At 35.9% G+C, this 24,318-nt stretch overlaps 1 protein-coding gene across 1 annotated transcript in view; it reads left to right on the forward strand.

The window, feature by feature from the left end:
* TRPC4 (transient receptor potential cation channel subfamily C member 4) overlaps positions 1–24,318 on the forward strand; it is a 132,642-nt gene that overhangs the window by 57,775 nt on the left and 50,549 nt on the right. The window contains exon 3 of the mRNA XM_072361423.1: positions 13,532–14,050. Coding sequence (XP_072217524.1) covers positions 13,532–14,050 — 519 coding nt within the window. The remainder of the gene's footprint in view (positions 1–13,531; positions 14,051–24,318) is intronic.

Below are 24,318 nucleotides of genomic sequence, written 5' to 3' on the forward strand. Positions count from 1 at the left end.
GTGTTATTGATATCATTTATTTATTTATTTATTTATGTGTATGTGTCTGTGTGTGTTCCATTTTTTGCTGGATTTTCAACATTTTGTTTTCAGCTCATTCTGCAAATGAATGCACTTTGCTACTGCAAGGAGATAAGATTAAATAATTGAAAATATAAAATATGCTAAGAATATTAAAGAAAAATTTTAAAGGCTTATGCAAAAATGATGTCTGTGGAAAAGTATTTCTCCTCAAGAGGTCCCTTTCTCTGTGCTGTCTTACTTTCCCCTCTTTTTATATTTTCTTATTTTCTTCTTTTTATATTTTGGACATTTTCTTTTATTATTGTAAACTTGGGTGAGTGCTGTAAAATGGCAATGATTACTCATTGTGCTGCAAAATGGCCTGCTGATTTGCTTTTTTGTTCCTGAAGAATCTTTCTAAAGAATTGTCCTTCATCTGTGAGTCACTGTGCTGAAGAGCACAGTTACCTGCAATTTGCCTTCTTAAATTCATCTCTCCTATGAATAAAGGTTGAGGAGACTGGACTCATTTAGAGTGCAGAAGACTCTAGGGTGGCCTAATTGTGGCCTTCCAGTATTTGAAGAGAGTGTACAAACAGGAAGGGACATGATTGCTTACATATATTGGTAGTGATAAGACAAAGGAGGATGGTTTTAAACGAAGGCAGAAGAGATTTAGGTTAGACATCAGGAGGAAGTTTTTCACACAGAGAATGGTGAAGCACTAGAACAGGTTGCACAAGGAGGTTGTGGATGCCCCGTCCCTGGAGGCATTCAGAGCCAGGCTTGATGTGGCTCTAGGCAGCCTGGTCTGGTGGTTGTCGACCCTGTCTATGGCAGGGCCTTAAAAGGATCTTTGAAGTCCTTTTCAACTCAGGACATTCTATGAATCTATAAATCTATGATATTAGTTATATGCAAGGAAGAGTAGAAACTGATGAACTGAACATGGTGACCATTTCGGTGGAGGAAACAGACCTGGGGGTACTGGTTGGTGCTTAGCTGAACGTGAGCCAGCAGTGTGCCCAGATGGCCAGTAAGACCAGTGGCATCCTGGCTTGTATGGAAATTGGTGTTCCTAGCAGGAGCCATCAAGTATTTGGCTCCCTGTACTCAGCACTGGTGAGGCCACACCTCAAGTACTGTGTTCAGTTTTGGTCCCTCATTTCAAGAAAGACATTGAGGCCCTGGAGCATGTCCAGAGAAGCTGGTGAGGAGTCTGGAGCACAAGCCTTAGGAGGAGCAGCTGCGGGAGCTGGAATTGTTCAGTCTGGAGAAGAGGAGGCTCAGGGGAGACATCATTGCTCTCTAAAACTACATTAAGGGAGGTTGTTGTGAGCTAAGCGTTGGCCTCTTCTTTCGTGTAACTGGTGATAGGACTAGAGGGAATGGCCTCAAGTTGTACCAAGGGAGATTCAGTATGGATGTTAGAAAATACTACTTCTCTGAAAGAGTGGCCGGGAAGTGGAATGGGCTGCCCAGGGAGGTGATGGAGTCACTGACCCTGGAGGTGTTCAAGGAACGTTTGGACACTGTGTTGAGGGACATGGTTTAGTGAGAACTATTGGTGATGGGTGGATGGTCAGACTGGATGATCTTGTAGTTCTTTTCTAAGCTTAGTATTCTGTGATTCTACAATCAGTCTTTGAGAGTCAGCCATACAGTCATCCCTAATGGCCTTGAAATGAATGTTTTTTAAAACGTTTATCCACGGGAAAAACCTATGAAAATTAAAAATAAAAACCAGAAACATACCACTGTTGAGGACCTTGTTTATGTGCAGCCCTTCACTCCATCATCAACTTCTCTCTTTTTAAAAGACAACTGTCATTTTGTTCTCTGAACACTGAAATTAATAACATAGAATTTCCACACACCAACATGCATCATAATTGAATTTGCTTTGGTTTTAATAAGTTATAAATGTTTGTCAAAGCTTTTTAAGAGGTTGGTACTTTCATAACTTTCATAATATCATTTTCTTTTTTTTTTTTTTTTTTTTTTTTTTTTTCCTGTGTGCATGTGATTTTTTTAGTATCTAGTAATATAGTTCAGCTCACACTTCAGAATTTTCTTCAGATCTCATTCATCTATCTTCTGAGCATTTTCAGCTGGAGCAGCCCAACAAATTCCAGAGTCCCAATGGGGTGACTGACAGTATCCATTAACGTGATTACAGTCTTTTCTTAGAAGACTACCACTTATACTCTCAATTTATCAAACATTTTCTAGATGGAGGTTACACATATTATACATTGTACTGACAGAAATCTTTTAATTACACTTTATACCAGTGTTAAAATTCACATCTTCCATATCTTAACCCCAGATGGGCAGGGGTCAAAATTATTTTCCTTTTAAATTGAGCTAGTAGAAGCTGGTGCTAAAATATTTTGTCTGTAGGTTTGTCACAGTATGTGGAGCCTTCTGACAAGAAAGAAATGAAACTTGAAATTTTCACTCTCAAACCTTACATTTCATATTATGTACTGGCCCAAATACATCTGAACATTTATAGAAAATGAAAAAAAGTCTGTCACCATTTTATTTGCTTCCTATCTGCCTTGTGATACCAGCTATTTGTACAAACGTACTGCCTGACAAGTTGAAATCTCTCTTCCCTGCTCACTTACACCTCTGCTTATTAAGTCTCTGTTACTACCATGCACTGAGTAAAAATGTGTTTTCATGTGCTCAAATAAAAACTTTCTACATCTTAGTGAATGGTAGGGTTAGTTCTCTGACCATTCATTACTAGGATGCACTGTGTACAAGATGTATAGAGATCAAGATATATGATCAATCAGTAAGCTCAAGAGAACGAAAACACAGAGATAGGACTAACACAAGACATGAAAAGATTTGAATCAGTCAATTTTCTCCTTAGCATTTCAAAGGCTTCTTTCTAGCAATCTCCCTAAACTACTTCTAACTATCCTGCTAGAAAACTTTCACTGCATAGGGAAGTATATATATACTATGGTATATATCTCTCTTTTTTCTCCTTTTATATCTTTTCAGTAGAAATTTCAAAGGATATGTATTTATATACATGTATATATTTAATTTCCAGCAGCCTTCTTTGCTACAGGGTCTGCTCCATGTTCCCAGAACCTCATAGTCAGTCAGATTATTCTATTGATTTTTAGATGTGGGAAGAATCTTATAGTGTCTGCCATTAAGGAAATGAGCACAGATGAGGTTAAAATTACTAAAATGCAATTTTCAGTCCTCTACCTGTTAATTACTGTTCAGTTTTTCTCTTCCAGTACAGCTGCATTAACTTTAATCTCCTCTATCTTATGCAAGCAAGTCTTGGTCTTCATCTTCCAAAGCTAGAATACTTGCAGTATGACTCAAAAGCTAGAGCTGCTGCTAAACAACAAACCACAGAATAACTAAGCAACATACCAGGGATAACATAGTCATGAAACTGATTGTTATAATGTTTCTCTGCATCATTTTTATTGTTTATGGTTGTCAAGGTTTCAAGCATGACAGGACAAGGGGGCCCCTTTCTCCCCTTTTGGGGACAAGGATAATAAAGTGACACAATTAAGATAAGGAGAGATAACAAATAAATTTAAATTTATCTTTATAAATGGTAAAATAATGTAAGATAATAATAAGAAATAGTTACAATTAATAACTCAAATGGAAGAGAGAGGAATGCTACAACCATGCTGATGCTCACTGTGCTGCCAGAACCTGGAAGCCACCTCACCTCCATCACCTGGAACTGTAGAGGCCATTGGGATATGTAGTATATACATCTCAGTGTATCTTTCTTCATGAATCAGAACTCATGTGATACTGCTAGAGAGCACGAGACTAGGAAATACAACTCCACAGCGCACTATTTCTCTATACCCAACAGCCTGTTGCATGATGTCATGATATGGAGTACTGATATAACCAGGACAGTGGGATTTCTATGTACTTTCAATATTCTTCTGTATTCCTTTGCATGTTTTGAAAATCTACTGGGCATATTTTTCCTTAAGTGTTTTTCACATCTGTGTGATTTCTGATTTGTTCTTTCACTGTACAACCTTTTAAATTTTCTTAAGATATGAAGTTTATTTCCCAGATGTGAAGATACCACGTTTTAATTTGAAATACCAAGTAACTGTAATCTGCTGTAAAAAAATTCAGCTAATTCCCTCTGAACACTTGTTTATCCCTAACAGTCTGTTGACACATAGAGAAGCTACTAATCCATTATTCTTTTTTTCAAAACCTGCTTTTAAAAAAGTCATATTTATCATTCCATAGCCATCATGCCCCCTTTTTTGCTTCCAGGCCTGTGAAGCTGAGGTAAAAGAAAAGAATCCATCTCCGACTATAAGATCTTTTCTAACATTTTCTTTGAGACCTCCATGGAGAAGCAAGCCCACTTACTCTTACCTCCCCAGCTGACTTTTGGAGCCACCCTGGGAGTGGGCTGGGGAAATGCAAGAGTTTTTCCTCTGAGATGGTTTCCTCTGATGGTATGATAAGTGCACCACAGTGCTTTCTCATTGCCTCTTCTCAGTGGAACAGGGAGAGAAAATACCATGAAAAAGAGCTCAAGGATTGAGATAATGATTGGGAGATCACACACCAGTTACTGTCATAGGTAAAACAGACACAGAATGAGAAGATTAATGTAATTTACAGCCTGTTGCTAACAAACAAGAGCAGTGAGAACTAAAAGCAAACTAAAAACACTTGCTATTCCCCAACCAACCTTCTCTTACATTCTTCCCCTGAAAAGTGCAGGGAAATGGGAGCTGCAGTCAGTTCATAACACTTGGTTTCTACATTTCCTTCATGGCCACTCTGCTGCTGCCCCAGTGTAAAGCCCTTCCCATGGGATGCTGTCTGTCCCAAACTGATACCTTGTGGACTTCCCACAGGCAGCAGCTCTCCAAGCACTTTTCCAACATGGCTCTGTACCATGGGGTTCACCCTTCATGCACTGCTCCACGCAGCCCCCCACTGCGGGCTGCTCCCCATAGGCTGCAGTTCTGACCTGGGGCTGCTCATACAGGGATGTCAATGGGCTGTGGCCTTCAGGCCTCATTCACTACTGCACCACAATCTCCTCTGTGGTTGCATGTGGACATCTCTGCATGGTATCCATGGGCTGCAGGGAGACAGCCTGTTCCTCCATGGGTACTTAACTTGGCTACAGGGATCTTCTGCTCAGTGCTGGAGCACCTTCTGCCCTCATTCTGCACTGACCTTGGTGCCTACCGGGATGTTTCTCATTTCTCATTCTTCAAGCTGCTGATATGCAGCAGTTTGTTTTTGCTTCCTCAGATCTGCTCTCCAGAGGCACAACCAGCAATGGTCCCTTTTGAAGCTGGCTCTGATCTGACATGGGGCAGTGCTGAGCAGCTCTTCTCACAGAGGCCACCCTGCAACCACTACCAAAACCAAAATTCATTTCTCTAACTGAAGCAGAAACACAGGAACTCAGAAAATGGATATCAAAAATAAACTTCCCTAAATGATTTTGCCTGTTTGGACTGTCTTGCCTTTGAGAAAAGTGTCCATTTAAGAAGATTCAAGTGAGAAGGACCCACCAAAATCTAATTCTGAATATTTTGAAAGTTCTGATATTTGCTTCTATATCTGAAAAAGGCTGATATGAATTTTATTACATTGTGAGAGGAATAATTTAAGTTATCCTTTAATTGTTTCCATAAGATCTTTTTTCTTTCATATATTTTTTCCTAACACCTTCATTTTCTTTTTACATTATTTCTAAGTGAAAACAAAACTTTTATTTGTCAGTTGGCATTATGAGCACTCAAGGAATGCTCAAAATTCCTATCTGAGAAGCTCTTTTCATTTAGGTTTCAAAAATATATGTGGTGAGAGAACAAGTCCCAGCTGCAGAGCAGAGGATGAATTCAAACTGTCCTGACAGTCACTTATTGGTTATATAAGTCATTTCCTGCCATTGCTCAAGATACTGACATTGACTGAAGTAAGGACATATCCATCCACTCAGAATTCTTGTGGGGAAACATTAATTGAAAACGACCACTTTTATGTACAGCTGTATTTTGGATCAGCTCCCAGACATACAAGAAGGAAAAAAATAAAGAAAAAGAAAAATGAAGTGCTGAAGGCTTTCTAAGCAGTCACACCCAACAAACGTATGTCCCAAATCTGTCAACTGGAGTATCTTTTCTTCTGATTCCATCTGGAAACTGTCATTGATTCATTTTACATTTCCTTTCCAGTCTCTATTCTCCTTTTTCAAATAAAATAAAACTATACTCTTATTACACCAGGAGGATTCCACGGAAAATAATCAAACATACTGCTTATAAGCACCTAGAAGAAAAGGCCAATATGAGTAGCAGGCTACCTGGATTTGTCAGGAATAAATCTTGTCATAACAACACAATTTTCATTCATCACCAAATAGCAAGCTGTGTAGGTTAGGGCAGAGCAGATCATATAGCTCAAGTTTTGTAAAATTTCAGAAGCTTTGACTCAAAATATTGACTAAATGTAGTTGCCAGCATTTCTTTGTAAAACAGAATGAGTGAAGGATGAAATGAGCAATTCTGCAAGGGTCTGTCCCAATCAATTTATTAATTTATGACATCTACAATGAAATAGAGGGAGCATGCTAAATCTGTAGACAACTTGAAACACAGGCAATCACAAAACTGTTGCAGGGCACAATTAGGATTCAGGATGATTTTGGCAAACAGGATAAATAATTTCTATGAACGTAGAATAGTTTAGTGATAAGTGCAAGGTTATAAATAAGCAGAAAGAATCAGCCAAGGATAAACTGGAATTGAATATAGCTAAGACAACAATGTGGCATGAGCAATTAAAAAAAATAATAGAAAATAACAAGACATTACCACATCAATATCACAGCTGGTCACATCAAAAGAAGCACAGATAATGATTTGTATATAAATTTGTCCTCCTCTATGCTGAGAAGTGGCAAAGAATGTAGAGAAAGAAGTTAGAAGTCTCATAGATGTAGAAAACATGCCCCACAGCACAAGTTTGAAGGAATGAGAGTGTTTAAAAGAGGAAAAGGAAGGTATAGTAAGTAAATAAGGTATTTGCTGCATCCACATCTTATAGAGTAAAGCACTGTAGGCTTAATCTGCACAAGGTAAAACAAATTAAATATCAGAAAAGTTACCAGAAAAGAGTGCAACATATCCATTCACTAAATATCTGTGAGGAACGGTATAGTGTAGTCACCATGCTTGAACTGCAAGCATTGTCAAGGGGACAAACAAGACCTGCTCAGGGCTGTTTCCTGCTCATTTTATGCCATGTTATGCTTCTGTTGCTTTAGTCTTTTACAGTATTTGACTTGAATGATGTTCAGTTGTGTTAAGAATATAGTATTATTTGTATCTTGGGACAATGCAAGTCATCACCGTTGTTCAGAAAATGTTGGTTTCAGTGAATTATGAAATGCTGTTGCAATTATTTTTCTTAATATATAGTAGCATTAATGCTCTTTGTGCAATGTGGCTGGCACAGAAACTGGAATTCATCAGTCTATGATGTGACTGTTGAGACACAATAATTGATTTAGCTCTAATAGTACGAGCATGAAAAAGCATTAGAAAACTACTGGGTCACATCTTATGATAGTTTAAGTGTAACCAATAAGAGAGAAAAACTGTGAGATTTGGAAAACTTTACTAACTTGGATAAAGTAGAATTAAAATAATTCAGGCTTGTCAGTGTAACTTTGCTAATGTCCTGTGTACACAAAAGACAAGCCCTGAAGCTTTCTTAAATGTGACGGAGATTTAATATTGGCAATGGCAACTTCCCCTTTCCTTGTCACGTCCCAGAAAAGATGTTAGAAATTTTTTAGTAAAATAAATGGACATGATATTATATAAACCACTATTCTAAGTAAGTAACTCGGGGGAGGTAATGTCTTACAGCAAGTAAGGATATTTGCGCCTGATCCATGGACATATTTATGATTCTTACAGCGTAAATTGAAATAGGTTTTCAGAAGAAGCAAAACTGCCAGTTCAGTGCCCTAATAAATAGGATAGAAAAAATAAAACTCCTGAAGATAGCATGTTTTAGCATCAACTGATAATACCTTCTCCACACAGAATGGAAAACTGGACAGAATGATGACTGGGGCAGGTTTGGAGATGTGAGTTAGGGTTAGGTGCAGATTGGCATTAGCATTAAATAACTCAGCCACTAAATTGTGAGCTAGTTCAGAGCACAGTCTGCTACATAAATTATTTTGGGCCGTATGCTAAGGCGAGTACCAAACTTGAGCTATCTAAAGTTAGATATCTGTTTTGATATGTTTATTGAAGCTTCCCTTTTAAGGCACATTTCTGGGCTGACTTGACAAAATAATACTTTGTTGGGAAAATATTAAGGACATTCATAAAATTAATTTTTAGTACTGAAATGATAAAATATTTTCATCGTGATAATCATCTAAATCCAAATGTAGAGTAATGGTATTTTCTGTTGTTAAATTATAGGAATGTTTTGGAATGAAGTCTAGTTTTAAAATTTAAAAGAAAAAAGAGTACAGAATCTTTAGTTCAGATATGCCCACACCAAAATCTGAGGTTTTAATTATTTTTTGCTAAATCTTCATAAAATGAATCAATTACTGCAATTATATCCTGCATCACTTGTTCAAAAAAGTGGACACATATAGGCAAAGCAGAAAGAGATGATCTTCCTAGGCATCCTAGAGTGATCAGTAGAACTGGGAACAAACCCTGTGTCCTGAGGTCCAGAAGAATTGCAAGCTGCTATTGCCTTAAGTCCAGTTGACTGTTTTTTTCACCTGAATTGCATCTCCCACTTTTTCTGTTCACATCAGCATTTGGAGTTGGACAGAAGACATTTTCATCTCAAAACTGCAGCTGAAGAAATCTTCCCACCACAAAGTTAGTGGTTAGGATTGCATTTTGGCTAATTGCTCCTTCCATTTTGCTGTGAAGCAGATCCTACAATTTAACAAAAGTGGGTGGTGGCCTTACATGTCTACTATTTTGAATGTCAATTTGAAGTCTTAATATATTTTAAATAAGAATCGATGTTTTAATGTTTTAAATGTACATTAGCATGAAATATTTAATTCAGACTGAAAAAGATAAGCACCACTAGATCTCCAGTATATCCTGCCTCATTTCTAGCATCTCTGTTGCTTGTAGACAGATGCCAACAAAAGCTGAAAGAGGAGCATCAGGCTTCTTTACAGCATTGACCTGAACTGTGAGTGCGACAGTGTTAAAGGACATAATTTGTAATGAAATCTTATGTGGTGGACTTACATGGGCAGCATGTCAGGTGTTTCATTAGTATTCAAAATGTGTGTTTTCAAGAAGATACAATATCTGTGATATTTAAATTTCATTGCATGTTCATAAGTTGCTGTGACATTAAGACATTAAGTGTTTCTTAACCTCCACAAATAGTTTAGGAAATGTAGGCAGTCCAAGGGTAGCTAACAAGTTGAATCCTTTTTCAGAGAGGCCAGGGAAGCTACCTACAGAAAGCATGAAAGTGACAGTATAGCAGATGGCTGTTACATGGTGTATATCACACACACTGCTCTGAAGTGAGGTTTTTCTTGAGCTCATTTTTGCATCTTCTGTCCACTTGACTGCTATTGATGCTCAGTAACCAAGCAACATTCCAGCTGTGCAAGGCACAGCAAGTATCCTGGCGTGGGAAGAAGAACCCTTCCCCATATCTGGGACACCACTGTGAGCCAGAAGTTTGTGCAGAGCTGAGAGTATAGTTTCGTCTTTCAGGACAGACAGGATCCAGACTCTACCAGTGATGTGGCGACTGAACTCTAGTTGTCTTGATGTTATACCTTCAAGTTATTTGAAATATATAGCAGTTTATTAGGAACTTAGTGCATTTGAAAAGAGTTGGAGTAGGGTGGCTTTTTGAAATTCTGAATTTTTCATTTTTTTCAGCTGATGTTCCAATAATGTGGAAATAAGGAACACAAAAAATCAACAAACTAGAGTCTGAATCAGATAACTATACATGCATAGGGATATCTTGTATGCTGTGGGCTGTATTGAAAGTCGGTGTCTTCAGGATGCTTGCTTGATCGACAGTTTTAGAGGAATAGTTATGAAGTAACTGATAAGTTTCATAACACACCCTTGTAATATTAATTAAATATAATATTCCAGGTGTCTGGATGAGGAACTCCTAGATATTGTTTAGTGGTTTGCAGTAGCTACGGTAATGGGAGGATGGTTGGACTAGATGATCTTTCAGGTCCTTTCCAACCTTGTGATTCTGTGATTCTATGATTCTATGATTTTCTAATATAGTTTTTTACTACATCAGAGAGCATATGGATTCACTTTGCTATCCGTTGTGTATATATGTATTTTCTTTGCTTTAGGTTTTTCACTGATTTTTCCAGTCATGCTGTCATGGCTAACATGGCTCACTAATTCTTTCACCTAACTACTTGAAGTCTTTGCAACATCTGTCCTCCTTATACAAATAAAAAGCAAAATAACTGTAAATAAATAAAGGCATGATTCAAGTAAACTAAATAGGAACTGAATTATCCAAGAAAACAGGTTTCTTTACATAGATTCTGGTCTCCTGCACCTAAAAAAGAAAATAAAGGGAGCTTGGGGTTTTTAAATCTCTGTTAGCGTACTGTAGGAATGAGAAGCATTATGAGAAATCTAAACGGAGACACAACCACACCTATGGTTTCCATTCCTCCTTTTCCAGAGTGACTGTTCACTATTTCCTGAATATCTAACAGGACGTCAGCAACCAGTCTCACCTCAGTGTTATATTGCCTAGGACAAAATGCCTCAGACCTGGCTGGTATTAGTTTATACCAGATTTCTCTTTCTGTAATAGCAAAGGGACTTCACACTGACCATAAAGGGAATTCAAACATATATTTAAGAGGGCTGTACAATTGGTATCTAAAAAATTCTTAGGTATCTGAGTCAGACTGATTCATTCCCAGTTACAATAAGCGCAGGGGAAAAGAATGCAATTAGAAAAACCTCATGTCCTCGAGCAATGAAATGTACAGTTTTGAGGAATGCTTTCTCTTTTTTTTCTGTTATGTTTTTTTTTTTTTCCTCCTTATCCCCATACAGATGTACATAAAAGTATGTAATCCTCAAACTGCTTTGCTCAGCCCTATAAATAAAGTTGAAATAGGAAAAAAAAAAAAAAAAAAATTAAAAAAAAATCAACAAAATTTAAGAAGGCAAAATATCATTTGACCTTTCCAATTTTAAGCAGCCTCACACTTGACATATTAACTCCAAAGTGTATCTCAAATTCACACCCCTTCTGAGCTTTGGGGAGCTACAGTCAAAGTCAGTGACTGTAAGACCTAGTAGCTTTCCATCCTCTCCAGATTTAAGAAAAAATCATACGTTTTCTGCAAATGCTCTGTCAAAGATTTAGATTGGGTGGCTGATATCACTGAGTGCTGGTTATATGTTTTATCTTCTTTAAAGGGAATTGTATTTCAGTAATGTGAAAAAAAAAAAAAAATATTTGAATGTTTAAGTGACTTCAGAGCAAGTACTCAGAACTTCAGAATGTATGTATTTCATTATGCTGCTGATGAGAGAATAATTTGAACTTATTGCTTTGGCATTCTTAATATCTTTGGTTTAAGTGAGGAGGAAATCTTAAAATAGGATGTAAAGGATCAGAGGTTAAAGTCATGATGTAATTAAAATTGCAGTCTTAGGGACTGCCCTTTAAGCTTAAATGTCATTGTAAGTTAAGGCTGAAGTGATTAATGTACATTTCTATATTTGGGTAAACTGTGATGGAACGAATTCCAAAATGTGTGCATCAGCCTTACAGTCGAGTTTCTTTAAGATGAAATATTTTTACAAACAAGGAGAAAAATAAGCAAGTTTTGAGTTTAAGAATCCCATACACAAGTCAATCACTGCTATACCATATTGTTTAGAGTTGTGTCTCCATTAACATTTCAGAGAAGATTGAGGTTAATGATGTGTTGCGATAACGTTCAGTTCTGGCAGTGCTGGAAGCAAATATTAGTTTAGTACTGCTAGACAGAACAAAGATAATAACATGCTAAGTGACACAAGCACACCCTGAACTGATGCTAAGGTTTGGAGCTATGTCTTTTCATCCTTGACCTTACTGCCCTTCTAGCTGTTGCCTGTTACACAAGCCTGAGGGCTGGGAGACTTACTGGCTGTGGTGGATAATGGCAAAGCACAACACATCCTTCCCAGAAAACCTCATTTCAGCCAGATCAACAAAAGCTCTTTATTCAGACTTTGAGCCACTACTTCCATTTTCATTTCTTTCTAGCCTAAAAAAAACAGTGGTTTATATAGCTGTTTTCAGAGAGCACAAATAATGCATGCATGTGTGCTCATGTGCTCCCTTTTTTGTCTGTATAATGTGCAAGTAACAGAGAAGACAAATCTAAGACTAAAGTAGCTAGTGAGACTTGAGGATTGGAAGTGTCCCATTTTGCTCAGTGACATCACAGACAAGAAAACAGATACATACATACGTATATATCCAGGTGCATATCAGACTAAAGAGCTTGGATTAATATTTGTCTACTCCAAGCTGAGGCAGATTGAGTTTGTACTTGACTACCAAACTGAGGACCAAAAGCTGTCCATAAATGCCACTGTCAGCACCATCTTTTTAATAGATATTGGCTAATTACACCTATGTGGCTTTGGTGTACTAGACTAATGAGATGTATTGATATGCAAAACATTAGGGTCAGATATTGTAAAAAATAGAAACAAGGTTAAAAATAAACATCTTGCAATGTTTTGATAAAATGTGGACCACAACAGAAAACTAAAACCACAGAGATGTTTGCTCCTTTAGGATCCTGTGTTACCTTTTGATAACCACTACTCCGGTTTTCCTATAAGCAGAGTAAGTTTGTCTTCACATGTGAATGTAAAACTGAGTCTGGTGAAATCTTTGCAGCCAGTATCTTTGTTTCACTACACGGCCACATTTTTAACATTCTCCTTCTGCAAATGTATGTTTTCTTTCACACTATTTTTCTCTTTTTATTTTGCAACAAAATTTTCCAGCTTTTTATTTCCTGTTCACTGCTTCCTTCAGAGAATCACAATTATGCCTCCATGACTCTCTCTTATAAAAGTGAGATTAACCAGTGAGAAATCAGAAAGTATTTCCATCTTTCTCACAGATGGCGCTTCAAGGCATCTGACAAGAACATTTTTGTCTGACTTATTTACTCATTTGCACTAACAAATTCCTGCCTGTGGGCTGTTTAGGTACAAACAGGTTTTTATTAAAAATCAAACTCTTTTTATGCAGTTTATTAATTGAACAAAGGCTATCTTGGATAATTGAATTGTTATGTTTAAAGGCTTTCCTTCACCTCTGGCTGCAAGCGAAGGTGCATCAGCAAGAGTACAAGCTGGTAAATTATCTGTAGCATAATTTTCTGTAGCTCCCATTCAATTAAGAGGTCTATGATGGTTTTTGCCTTTTCTTACAGGTCCCACCAATACTTCTTGACAAGCAGTTTTCAGAATTTACACCAGATATCACACCCATTATTCTTGCTGCTCACACTAACAACTATGAAATCATCAAACTCCTTGTGCAGAAGGGGGTCTCTGTACCCAGGCCACATGAGGTCCGCTGTAACTGTGTTGAGTGTGTCTCAAGTTCGGATGTGGACAGCCTTCGACACTCTCGATCTAGGCTCAATATCTACAAGGCTCTGGCAAGCCCGTCTTTGATTGCTCTCTCCAGTGAGGATCCTTTCCTTACTGCTTTTCAGCTGAGCTGGGAGCTGCAGGAACTGAGTAAAGTTGAAAATGAATTTAAGTCAGAATATGAAGAACTGTCACGGCAGTGCAAGCAATTCGCAAAAGATCTTCTGGATCAGACACGGAGTTCCAGGGAATTGGAAATTATTCTTAATTACAGAGACGATAATAGCTTGATAGAAGAACAAAGTGGCAATGATCTTGCAAGATTGAAACTGGCAATTAAGTACCGTCAAAAAGAGGTGAGTGTGTGGAGAATATTTAGGCATATTTAATAGTAGTAATGTGCTAGTTAATAGTGTGAACCTTATCCTTTTAACTGAGACAAATTCTGCTGTTTTTCTCTCTTTCTATCTTTTTTGGTCTCTTATTTCTTTACATTTTTAATTACATGTTTTTGAGTAACACCTACTATAATAATATCAGAATCTAAAATGTTTTGCTATAGAACATATCAAAATATTTTTTTCTTTTACACCTGGATAGACTCTCTCCTGTAGTTGTGCTCTGAGATACTCTTCAACAGGAGGATGAGAAATACGTACAGTATACTTCAAAATAATTTTATGTATTTGTATTAATTGTGTCTGAAAGGAAAAAGAAGCTGTATGTTTAGATAACTGTAAAATAAGTTGCTTCACTAGAGGTTCCTCCAGAAAGTATCAGTGAGTATTATAAATTGACAATGAAATATCAAGTTAGTAGCAATGTGCAACTCCCAAAATATTTACATTCTTGATGTTTGTTTTCTTCTTTATAAAATTCAAAATAGAATTACCTAGTTATTGCTTTCCGTAACAGTTAAGAGCTCATGAGTATGCTTCACAGGTATAGTTATTCAGTTCATGCATGCATCTCTTTCAAAAATATTGAAGTTCTTACATGCATGCAAAAGCAAGACAATCACAATGGAAAGAAGTGTAACAAAGAAAATTTCTCTGAGACTCCCCAAACTTCACTTGATCCCTGCTAGAAATAAAGTTAAAATGTAGTTTTTCATCTCTTTTGGAACTTCTACACCAAAAATAAAATGAAATGTTGAAGTGTGAATGCAAGAAAGAAAACCAAAACTTTAATAATTAAAAAAGTTTGATTGTTCATATCAGGTATGATTTATTTTTTTTTAAATAAATCTTTGTTCTCTTAAACTATTTTATCACTGCTAAATCTGTATTAAGAAAAAAAATATATAGAAGTATGAATATTTTAAGTGTGTGAGAAAGATTTGCAGGAACAGCAACTAAATATGTAATAACTCTGCTGACTATTTAAAATATAGCTTAATGATGTTAAGATATCATGAAAGCAGGGACCTACTGCAAAAAATATCTGCATTGGTCTCTGATCTCATAATAAGTAATCTAATATGTTTTTGTTTTTGTTTTGTTTTTTTTCTTTTGCAAATGTACTGCATCATTACATAACTGTTTGTCTAATGTATTAGGTAATAAATTCTCTGTCTTTGTAAATTATTTTCAGATGCTGCAGTTCCAGACTTTTCTTGCAGTAACTACTTTTTCTTGCTTGAAATGCAAATTTTGCATTTAAATGCATGGTCCTATAGTCATTTAAGAAATTCTATTTTTATTAAACAGCTAGATTACCAAAATCTGGTAGGCATAAAGCTTGAATTTTTTTTGCTTTGAGATACAGTCAGAGACATCTGTTAGGGGAAAATGATTTTTATATTTGCCTTTGATTCCCATGCCTAATTAAATTGCAGTATTACAGCTGATTACACTTTATTGATTCTGTGTAATGGCAAACATTAAAGAAATACTGTTGTTGTTGGGTTTTTGTTGTTGTTGTTGTTTGTTTGTTTGTTTTTTTGTATTTTACATACATACATACATACTTGATTTCTATAAATATTTCTCACTATTCTTCCACTTAGAGTCTCTATGAAGTAAAATCAGATTTTATTAGATTCTTTAGCTGTGCTGCTAAATATATTTGCTACTAGTTACTGAAGTATTTGTAGGTGCTACTGGTTAGATGTCTTTCTTCTGATGATTACAACAGTATTTCTGGCAAATCAGGCACAGAGGCCAAGAAGATTAGCTTGGGCATAACAAATTCTTGGATTCTAGCTATACTGGTAGATACAGATTATAATGAAATTAGATCTGATGGGTATTTCTGTTTCTGATGTTAAGGATGTTACAAGATGTTACAAGTGGTACCAAATCCAGCAAGCTTTCAGTCTGGCTCCTTTAGGCCAGAGAACCCAAGGTCTCTAGCATACTGACCAACTGCTCATATGAGACAGGTCTTGACTGCTTTCTCCTCTCCATTTTGTCATGTTTCTTTCCTGACCATTCTCTTTCCCCCTCCTTAGCCCTTTCCATAAATATCATGAAATAAAGTTTATGTAATACAAGAAGATTCTTCTGATACTCCATAAGTTTCAGAAAGTGTCATGAAGCCTATAGCTCTCATGATAATGATATTTTCCCCTCCTTGTGGTCTGTTGCAAAGCTAGGGTTGACCCTTCTCAAAGCTGGTGCATCCTTTAAAAGTCCATTCATCTGAGTCCTGGTCTTCATCTTTGCTTCCATGTCCTCTGGTTTCTGTGCTTCTATGCTGAATTTATTGCTTTCCCTTTTATTTTCTATTTCTGTTAGCTTGATTAACCTTTAAATAGGTAATTCACTGTATCAGATACTCTCACATTTCATGCTTCCTTACATGCTTGATTATCAGCAGAAGAGGAAATTCATAAAGTTTATTAGTTTGAAAATGGCAAGAAAAATATGTGGGATAGATTTTAAGTAGCCTATTAATATATATATATATATATATTTAATTTGCTCAAATATGCAGATTTGTTTTCTTCTGCCCTGTATGTCTCAATCACCAAAAGTCAGCTCCCCCCCCATACACATTCCTATTCTAACAAGAGCAATCATATATTTAACTTTTTTATTTGGGGGAAAGAGAAAGAGGCTTTAATATTTTTTCTTCTCTGTTTTCCTTTTTCTTTTTTCTTTCTCCTCTCCTCTTTTTTCTTTTTATTTTCCTCTGTTATTGTTGTTTGTTTTTGTTGTTTTGTTGTTGTTGTTGTTTGTTTGTTTGTTTTTCTTTTGGATAGTTTTCCGCATTATGGTAATATATTAGGGTTGAGTGAATGAGAAGGTCTGATTTTTCATAACATCCAGTCTAAGTACAAGAAATGTGACTCAAAATAACAAAATAATTAACAGGAAAACTGTTCTAGAAACGTGCCACATTGCTCAGGAGTCAAAGTTCCCTGTTTTTTTCTTTCAAATTTCAAATTAGACTACAAATTATTAGCAGTAATTCCTCTTGGCCTTAATAAGCAAGCAAGCGTGGTGATTATTAGAACTCAGTATTGTAAAGGACTGTTGTAGGCTTTGGTAATATAACTTGGTTTAAACCAGACACTCGACTGGGTAGGAACAGCAGATTGAGAGTTTTTGTGGAAGAAGCTGATATTTGAATGATAAAGAATTTTTGTGGTGTAAGAGAAGAAAATCGGCAAATATGAAAAAACTCCAGCTGGGAGCTGTTAAGGAGCTCCCATAATGATGTAGTGTTTGATCAAATATATGTATAGAAACACCTTGTAATGAACAGGGAAAGATCAATAAAGTTGAAATGATTAAGCAGTGCTCAGTGTAGTGATCTACAAGACCATGGTACCACCTTTGTATTATCATCTATGAAAATCAAGAAAGCATATATATTCAGAATGTTAACTGATAAAAACCAATTACTTTGTTAATAAATAGTAACTTGAAAAAAATATACCAAGTTTACACTGTGGAATAATATCTGCAGGACTGCTGAGAATATCCTCACAGAGTTGCGTGGCAGAATTAGGGTGTATCTACCAGTACATATGTGTACTTACCTGAAATTTTAGCATAGCATGTGGGACAGAACATCTGAGGTATAACATATTTTCCTTTTAATTTTGCATAACCTGTGCTGTTTGCTTGTTAACAAAGAAGAGTTCTAATGCTTATGATGCCATTTCCTACCATTTCCCAATCTTCAATTGGCAGCGAGAGATTCACTGATACCACCACTCTACATTGCAGAGTGTATGTACTGTATAATATTATCTAGACTAAAGACTTTAATTTTGTAAAGGCTGTCACTTACATTTCTCTGTGAACAGTGAGAAAGTTTCCTGTTTTCGTGAAGCAAATGAAAATATTGCCCAATTCAACTGTGGTTTCATTCAAGTACATAGAAGGAATACCCCCGATTTTGTATGTGATTCAGAAGCAGAAGTCATTCTGTGATTCTGTGATTATTCTCAGATGTCATATATGACTCACGTCACTCTGAGTTCAAGCAAATTGCAAGCCATGGTGCAAAAATGAAATTAAATACTGGAGAATAGTGCAGTCTGTAATAAGAAGTAGAGCCAGTCATCCCTGCTGCTGATTGTGGAGTGGGTGTTGTGTCTTACATATTGAGTCTTTGTAATTGAGAAATCTCAGCAACACCACGTTGTCTGCCACTATTTAATTAGCTAGTTTTAACTGTGGTTCTGCCTAAGTATTATACTTGTAACTACACAAATGGGAAGAAACGTTTACTAAAATACATGTTAATTGTCAACCATATCTGAAATGAAGGAGTACTAATAGACTCTAGTCTCTATCTTTTAGTTTCATAAGAACTTTCTTTAGGGCAATGTAAAAAAATTGTACACATAATGTATCTCTCTGTTTAGCCTGACCTGCCCCTTACTAAGTGGACACTGACATTTAAGACATAGTTGCATGAGCTCAGAAATAGTAGCAAGCTGTGTTTGCTATTACTGGGAGTACTATCTCATTTTGCTTTGCTATTAGACATTTGATTATCAACCCAGAGAAAAGGAGAAATGCTAATTGTACTGTTTCACTTTTCAAAAGGATGGAGATTACCCGTTCTGTTCTGTTTTGTTTGTTCTTATTCCTATTTTTATTTTACCATGTTCATTTTTCCCTTCCTGTATAAGAAGTAAGAAAAAGACCAGTCCCCTTTCTTCAGCCCTGGCTCTTAGGGTACCAGTCATTTGGGGAAAGAAATTTTAAAATATTCAACTAATAGATATGGGTAAGAAATATGTTTACAAATTCCATTTTATTTTTTTCCTGAGATCAAGTATGAGACCTTAGAGTAACCTTGTCTTCTTGATGGCACTTCTGTTTATACAAAAAAAAAAAAAAAAAAAAAAAAAAAAAAAAAAAAAAAAAAAAAAAACACAACGTAGTAGAAGAATATATAAGAAATAAAAGCAATGGTGTAAATCGAAGGCAGAGCTCTCACATGGGAGGTGAGGAAATAATATAAGTGGCATCAGAATTACTTAAGGTGAGGAATGGACATTTCTTCTGATCTGAAATTATTTCGTAAAGGTTTGATTTAAAACATAGAACAGTTGCTAAATTTCTGTTTTTCTTTCCAGTACATTTCTTTAGAGCTGAAATGTTGATTTTTACCAAAAATTTTGCTACCTAACTTCAAAAAAATTCTGAAATGCCTCTTGCTGATCTTCTAGAAGATCCCAGTTCCCAGGGTAGTCTTATTTCTGAGTCATTGGAGTCATTGGTACATGCAGAGCCTGAACTGGCAAAGAAGCTGAGAAACAGAAGAAGACAGTGGGTTTTACCAATTAGCATGGTTAAAGATCATGCATTAGACTAAAAACAGTAGAGACTTTAATAATGAGAATTTTATGGAAAATGTTTCATGGAAATCAGCTTCAAACTATCTTACACATTTACGTGCAGACAAGAAATAAGACTGACACTCCCACAAATGAAAAATAAAATATACCTTATGAATCAACTGTTTTTAACATAAACATGTAAGTTAAAATGCACACCAAAGATTACTGATATAACCAATATATCTAGCTTATTAATTGATTGATTAAATAATTATTAAGCATAGTAACATGGTAGTTATATTTCAGGGATTTGTTCTTGTTTTCTGGGAAAATGGGGGGATTCAAGACTAAAAAAAACAAAAACACAACAAAAACATTTGCTTAAAAATGCCATCATGCATTCATCAACATTCTATGTAAAATACAGTTCCACTGAAATTTACTATGTAAAATACAGTCCCACTGAAATGTAAATGTTTCACGATAGTGTCACAAATTCAGTGAAATTTTCAACGAAAACATGTCAAGTCATTCCAAATCTGTCATTTCATGCTGATGCCTAAGCACTTTATTTCAATAAAATAAAGCATTTTGTTTTTCTGTAGATTCTTCATCACTTGCACTTTAACATTTTTGACAGATCATTATTTATAGCTAATATCACAGACATCATTTTATTGTACAAAGCAGTATACATTTAATACAAAGCAGAAATTATCCCTTATCACAATTAAGCATTTCAACAATGACCTGATTAAAAAAAATGTGAAAGTACTAAAATAAAAAGTTGGCATTTCCTATGTAATGTGTTCTAGTTGTTTAAACTGTCATTCTTCTGGAAACGTTGGATTTTATTCTGATATGGAATATCAAATATGTATGAAAATACGGGAAATTTCCATACAGCTTCACTGCCAGCTATACCATGTGGAAGTCTGAGTCAAACTTTATGTCTCAGTGAATTTTCCGTTTGAATCACAGATTGATTTTGAATGATTTTAGTAGTTATTTTAATGAATTTCTGGTTAAAATTATTTGATATACAAAAGCCTGAGTTACTGACTTTGTGAGCAGGAATGACTTTGGAAACACAATATATAAGAATTGCCATGTGTTTAAAGAAAAAGCCGTAGGAAAAGTAAATGAAAATCCATGAACAGTGTGTTAGCCAGTCATTGCATCTATGTGGTTGTTTGTCAAAAGACTGGAAAGGTGCAGTCAGAAGTCTCCTTGAGAAAGAAAATAGCAAAACCCCACAAAGCACTGACTCTGATAATATTTGGACATTTTTAACACCAAAGGAAGATGTGTTTAGTCTATGAATCTCATAACTGAAAGGAGTGATGTATGCAGGTTTGAGTAGATGTCTCCAAAAGACCCATTTCTGCAGACTCTCATCCGTAGTATTCCAAAAGTTTGATAAACAGTTTGCCAGGTATTCTAAAGCAGGTCATATGTTCCTTCGTAAATCATGTAAAAGTCTCTGTGTTTATAGATAAAGACTAAATAGCATAAATTATGAAAGTAGCTTATCTACTACACATGCTTAAAGTCTTACTCTAATTAGTTATCTGTTACATCAGAACCCAGTGAAATCTGCAGTTATTGCTGCTAGAAAAAAAGAGTTTTGTGTGGGTTCTGTTTATGATGGGTATTTATTTTTGCCTACATTTTAAACATGCTGTGAAGCAATCTTCCTAAAGTGAGTACGAAAATTCCTTACATAGTCAAAAGAGAGTGATACACACACAGGGAAATTCTGTCTGCTCAAGATAAGATGTCCAAGTTGACTGCGGAGACATCTCTGCTCCCTTGGCTGGGTAAGGAAACAGGAAACTTCAATTAGAAGAATTACTTTATGAGCTACTGAAAATATAGATACAAGTGGATGCTTCAACTGTAGGTTTTATGCTGTGTTAATGGAGATTTTAGATTCAGAAGACTCAGGGACCACATAAGGGGAAAGGAAATTCTGCACTAACTTTTTAATGATGTCTCCAAAGGCAGCAGTAACTTTTGAATTCTATATGCTGCACACAAGTTCCAGTCATCTCATCAAAGCTGTAGTTAAACTATTCATGAACTGACACCGGTGTATTTTTATTTTGAACACTTGGTAGAAATAATTAATACAAGGAGACTTTCTGCTAATGAAGTACACTGGCAGTCTCTCTTTTTTGTTCCTTTTTTGTATCTTCCTCTAAAGAAAAGTTGCTGTGATGTCTGCATGTAGCATAAGTGAGCAGTAGTACATATCCCTAACTAGCACTGCACAGCCTTTCTGCTAGGATGTGACTGGCAACAACAGAAATTGGCTTTTTTTGTTTGAAGTAGTCACTACTAATGCACCAACAAACTTCCCCAGAGACCTGGGATACATTTATCCCCAGGAACTTATTTTTCATACTTAAAGCCATAAAGCTTTTACTTAACAAGCAAATCTTGAGAGACAAAAATTCTTTTACATGGTGGATAAATACAGTAGCACACAGTGTTTTATTTGGAATGCTCATGTGTTTTACAGTTTTCTTTTCTCCCTCCTTTCCTCCCTCCAAGTACTTGCTGGTTGTCTGGCTGTTCCTCAGCAGCCCCAGCAGGAGCCTTCATCACACATTTCAGGATGATTAGTTTTGCTGAGTGATGAGCACCAAAGTGAGCTGTGGAGGAATCTGCTTCTGCTGGCTGCCTCCACTCCTTTCACCATCTCCATCAGCCCTTCCTGTGTGCTACCACTTCTCCCTAGTACAGCTACTCCTTTTTGCTCCCTCCTCCAACTTCTATAGCATACTATCAGCTATGCTACACTGTACTCCTCACTGCAAAGACCAGTATGTTCAGATAATTCATGTTCCATCAACTGTTGGCACCTGCCCTAGTAGCAAGAAGAGATCACATGGGCATCTATTTCAAAAAGGAGTATTTACCTCTGTTCTCATTTTTTTTTTTTTTTTTTTTTTCCTGCTGCTTAGCTCCCAGGATGCACTTAAGAAACCCTTTGTCCCTCATGTGTCTTGTAAGATTTTGTCACACGGAGCTTTCTGTCCAGTATCCAGCCTTTCTGTATCTGTGCTAAAAGCAATTGAACTAAGATTAAGTAACTGCTTAACAAGCACATTTGAACAGTTAGATGGATGAAAATTCTGCACACTGTTGCAGAGGGATATTTTCCCCTGCTTCAAAGGTCTGCCTCCATTAAGATAAATGTTTATAGAATAAAACAAGACAAGAAAAGCAAACTTATGTTAAGCACATCTGCTTGTTCTTTTCATCAACCTTCTTTATGCTCCATCACGTATCCACAGAGCATTTCTCTCTTCCCTTCTGAGCCCTGATTTTTACTATAACTCTTAACTGTCAAGCTTAAAATATTTATTAATTGACTCCATGAATATATGCATCCGTTATCAAAGATAAGATTTATGATTTAAAAAGTCCAGCAATATCCAATTCATTCAAGTCTAAGAAGAGATCAGTACTTTCCAGTGGAGAGTAGACTGAACTTTACAGCCCCAGGAATTAAAATAGGAAAAATGACAAAGAGGTATTCAATATGGCACTGGCATGAAAAATAAAATCTTGTGTTTGTGAAAGTCATGTAAATCTCAAGCTTGACTGGTTACATTTGAAATGCTAGGGAATTTTGAGTACTGAAATCAAAACTATTAAAAAGTCCTCCTTACAGGGGCGCTTGTCTTCCTTCAGAAAAAAATAGGATGACATTCCTCTTCAACCCATTCTCTTTTTACCATATCTTTCCCAGACCATATCCTTCACAAGGTCCAGCAGTGGACATTATACCCATGTACTCTAACCCAAGAATTGAAAAATTCTGCTGATTAATAAAAGTATAAAATAAATAAATAAATAAAATAAAATAAAATAAAAAGTAAAATTGCCAGTCTGTTAATGTTTATTTGAACTTTGAGCTTTCAACCATTTCAAGATTAGTCTAGATATTAGAATAGCTTTCAGATAATTGTTTAGATTGAATGACACAGCTGAGAAATGTGGGAAAACCTCTGTTGGTTATTTGGATGCCTAAAATATACCTGGAGACTCTAATTATATCTCTTTTCTCCTATTAATAGGTACAATCCAGGAATTTCAATATTCATATCCATTTCTTCTTCATCTTCTTTTTTTTTTCTCTCCCCTCACACTCTCTCTCTTTTCTTACTCAATTGTAGAGACTTCTGCTTTCTTCACTGCACTAATTGCAGAGCTAATATTACTCTAAATATTCCTAAGCCCCATTCACTTCAGATGTAATTGCCAACCACACAAGTATTTATACATCCATGGCAGAGGGAGGTACTGTCATGAGTGAATATAAAACATAACCACTTTTTGTTCTACTTCCATGTTGTTTTATCTTTACTGGAAATTTCACTTGCATTTATATAATGCTAGATTGCAGAGAAAAATACTAAGGAAAGTTTGTGAAAACTAGACATTTTGGGGAAAAAAAATAAATAAATAAAAGTGAGAACTCTTTTGCCACAGCGAGAATAAACTCAGTGTAGCTTAAACATTTCCAAACAAGATAGGTGGTAAGGAAATATTCTTATAAAACGTTTTTAAGAATAGGGGAAAAACAAAGATAAATACACATGAATATGAAGATAAATGAATCAGGAGCTAAACATATTTTAACATGTTATTTGTAATATATCACACATATTTTTGCTCTGACCGTGTTTCTTTCATAATGTGGAAAAAAACATATATATACATTTGTACCATTGAGATGACCACTGCAGATCTTCAGTAAGCAGAAACTGCTGGAAGTCTACAAAGTCCAGTGTACCTATGTTCTGTTTCTCAAGTACAGGATCTAGAGCATTATTTTTTTAGGTAGATAAAGAGGAAAATGGAACG

The sequence above is a fragment of the Excalfactoria chinensis genome, chromosome 1 (assembly GCF_039878825.1).
Source record: "Excalfactoria chinensis isolate bCotChi1 chromosome 1, bCotChi1.hap2, whole genome shotgun sequence".
NCBI classification, from domain to species: domain Eukaryota; kingdom Metazoa; phylum Chordata; class Aves; order Galliformes; family Phasianidae; genus Excalfactoria; species Excalfactoria chinensis.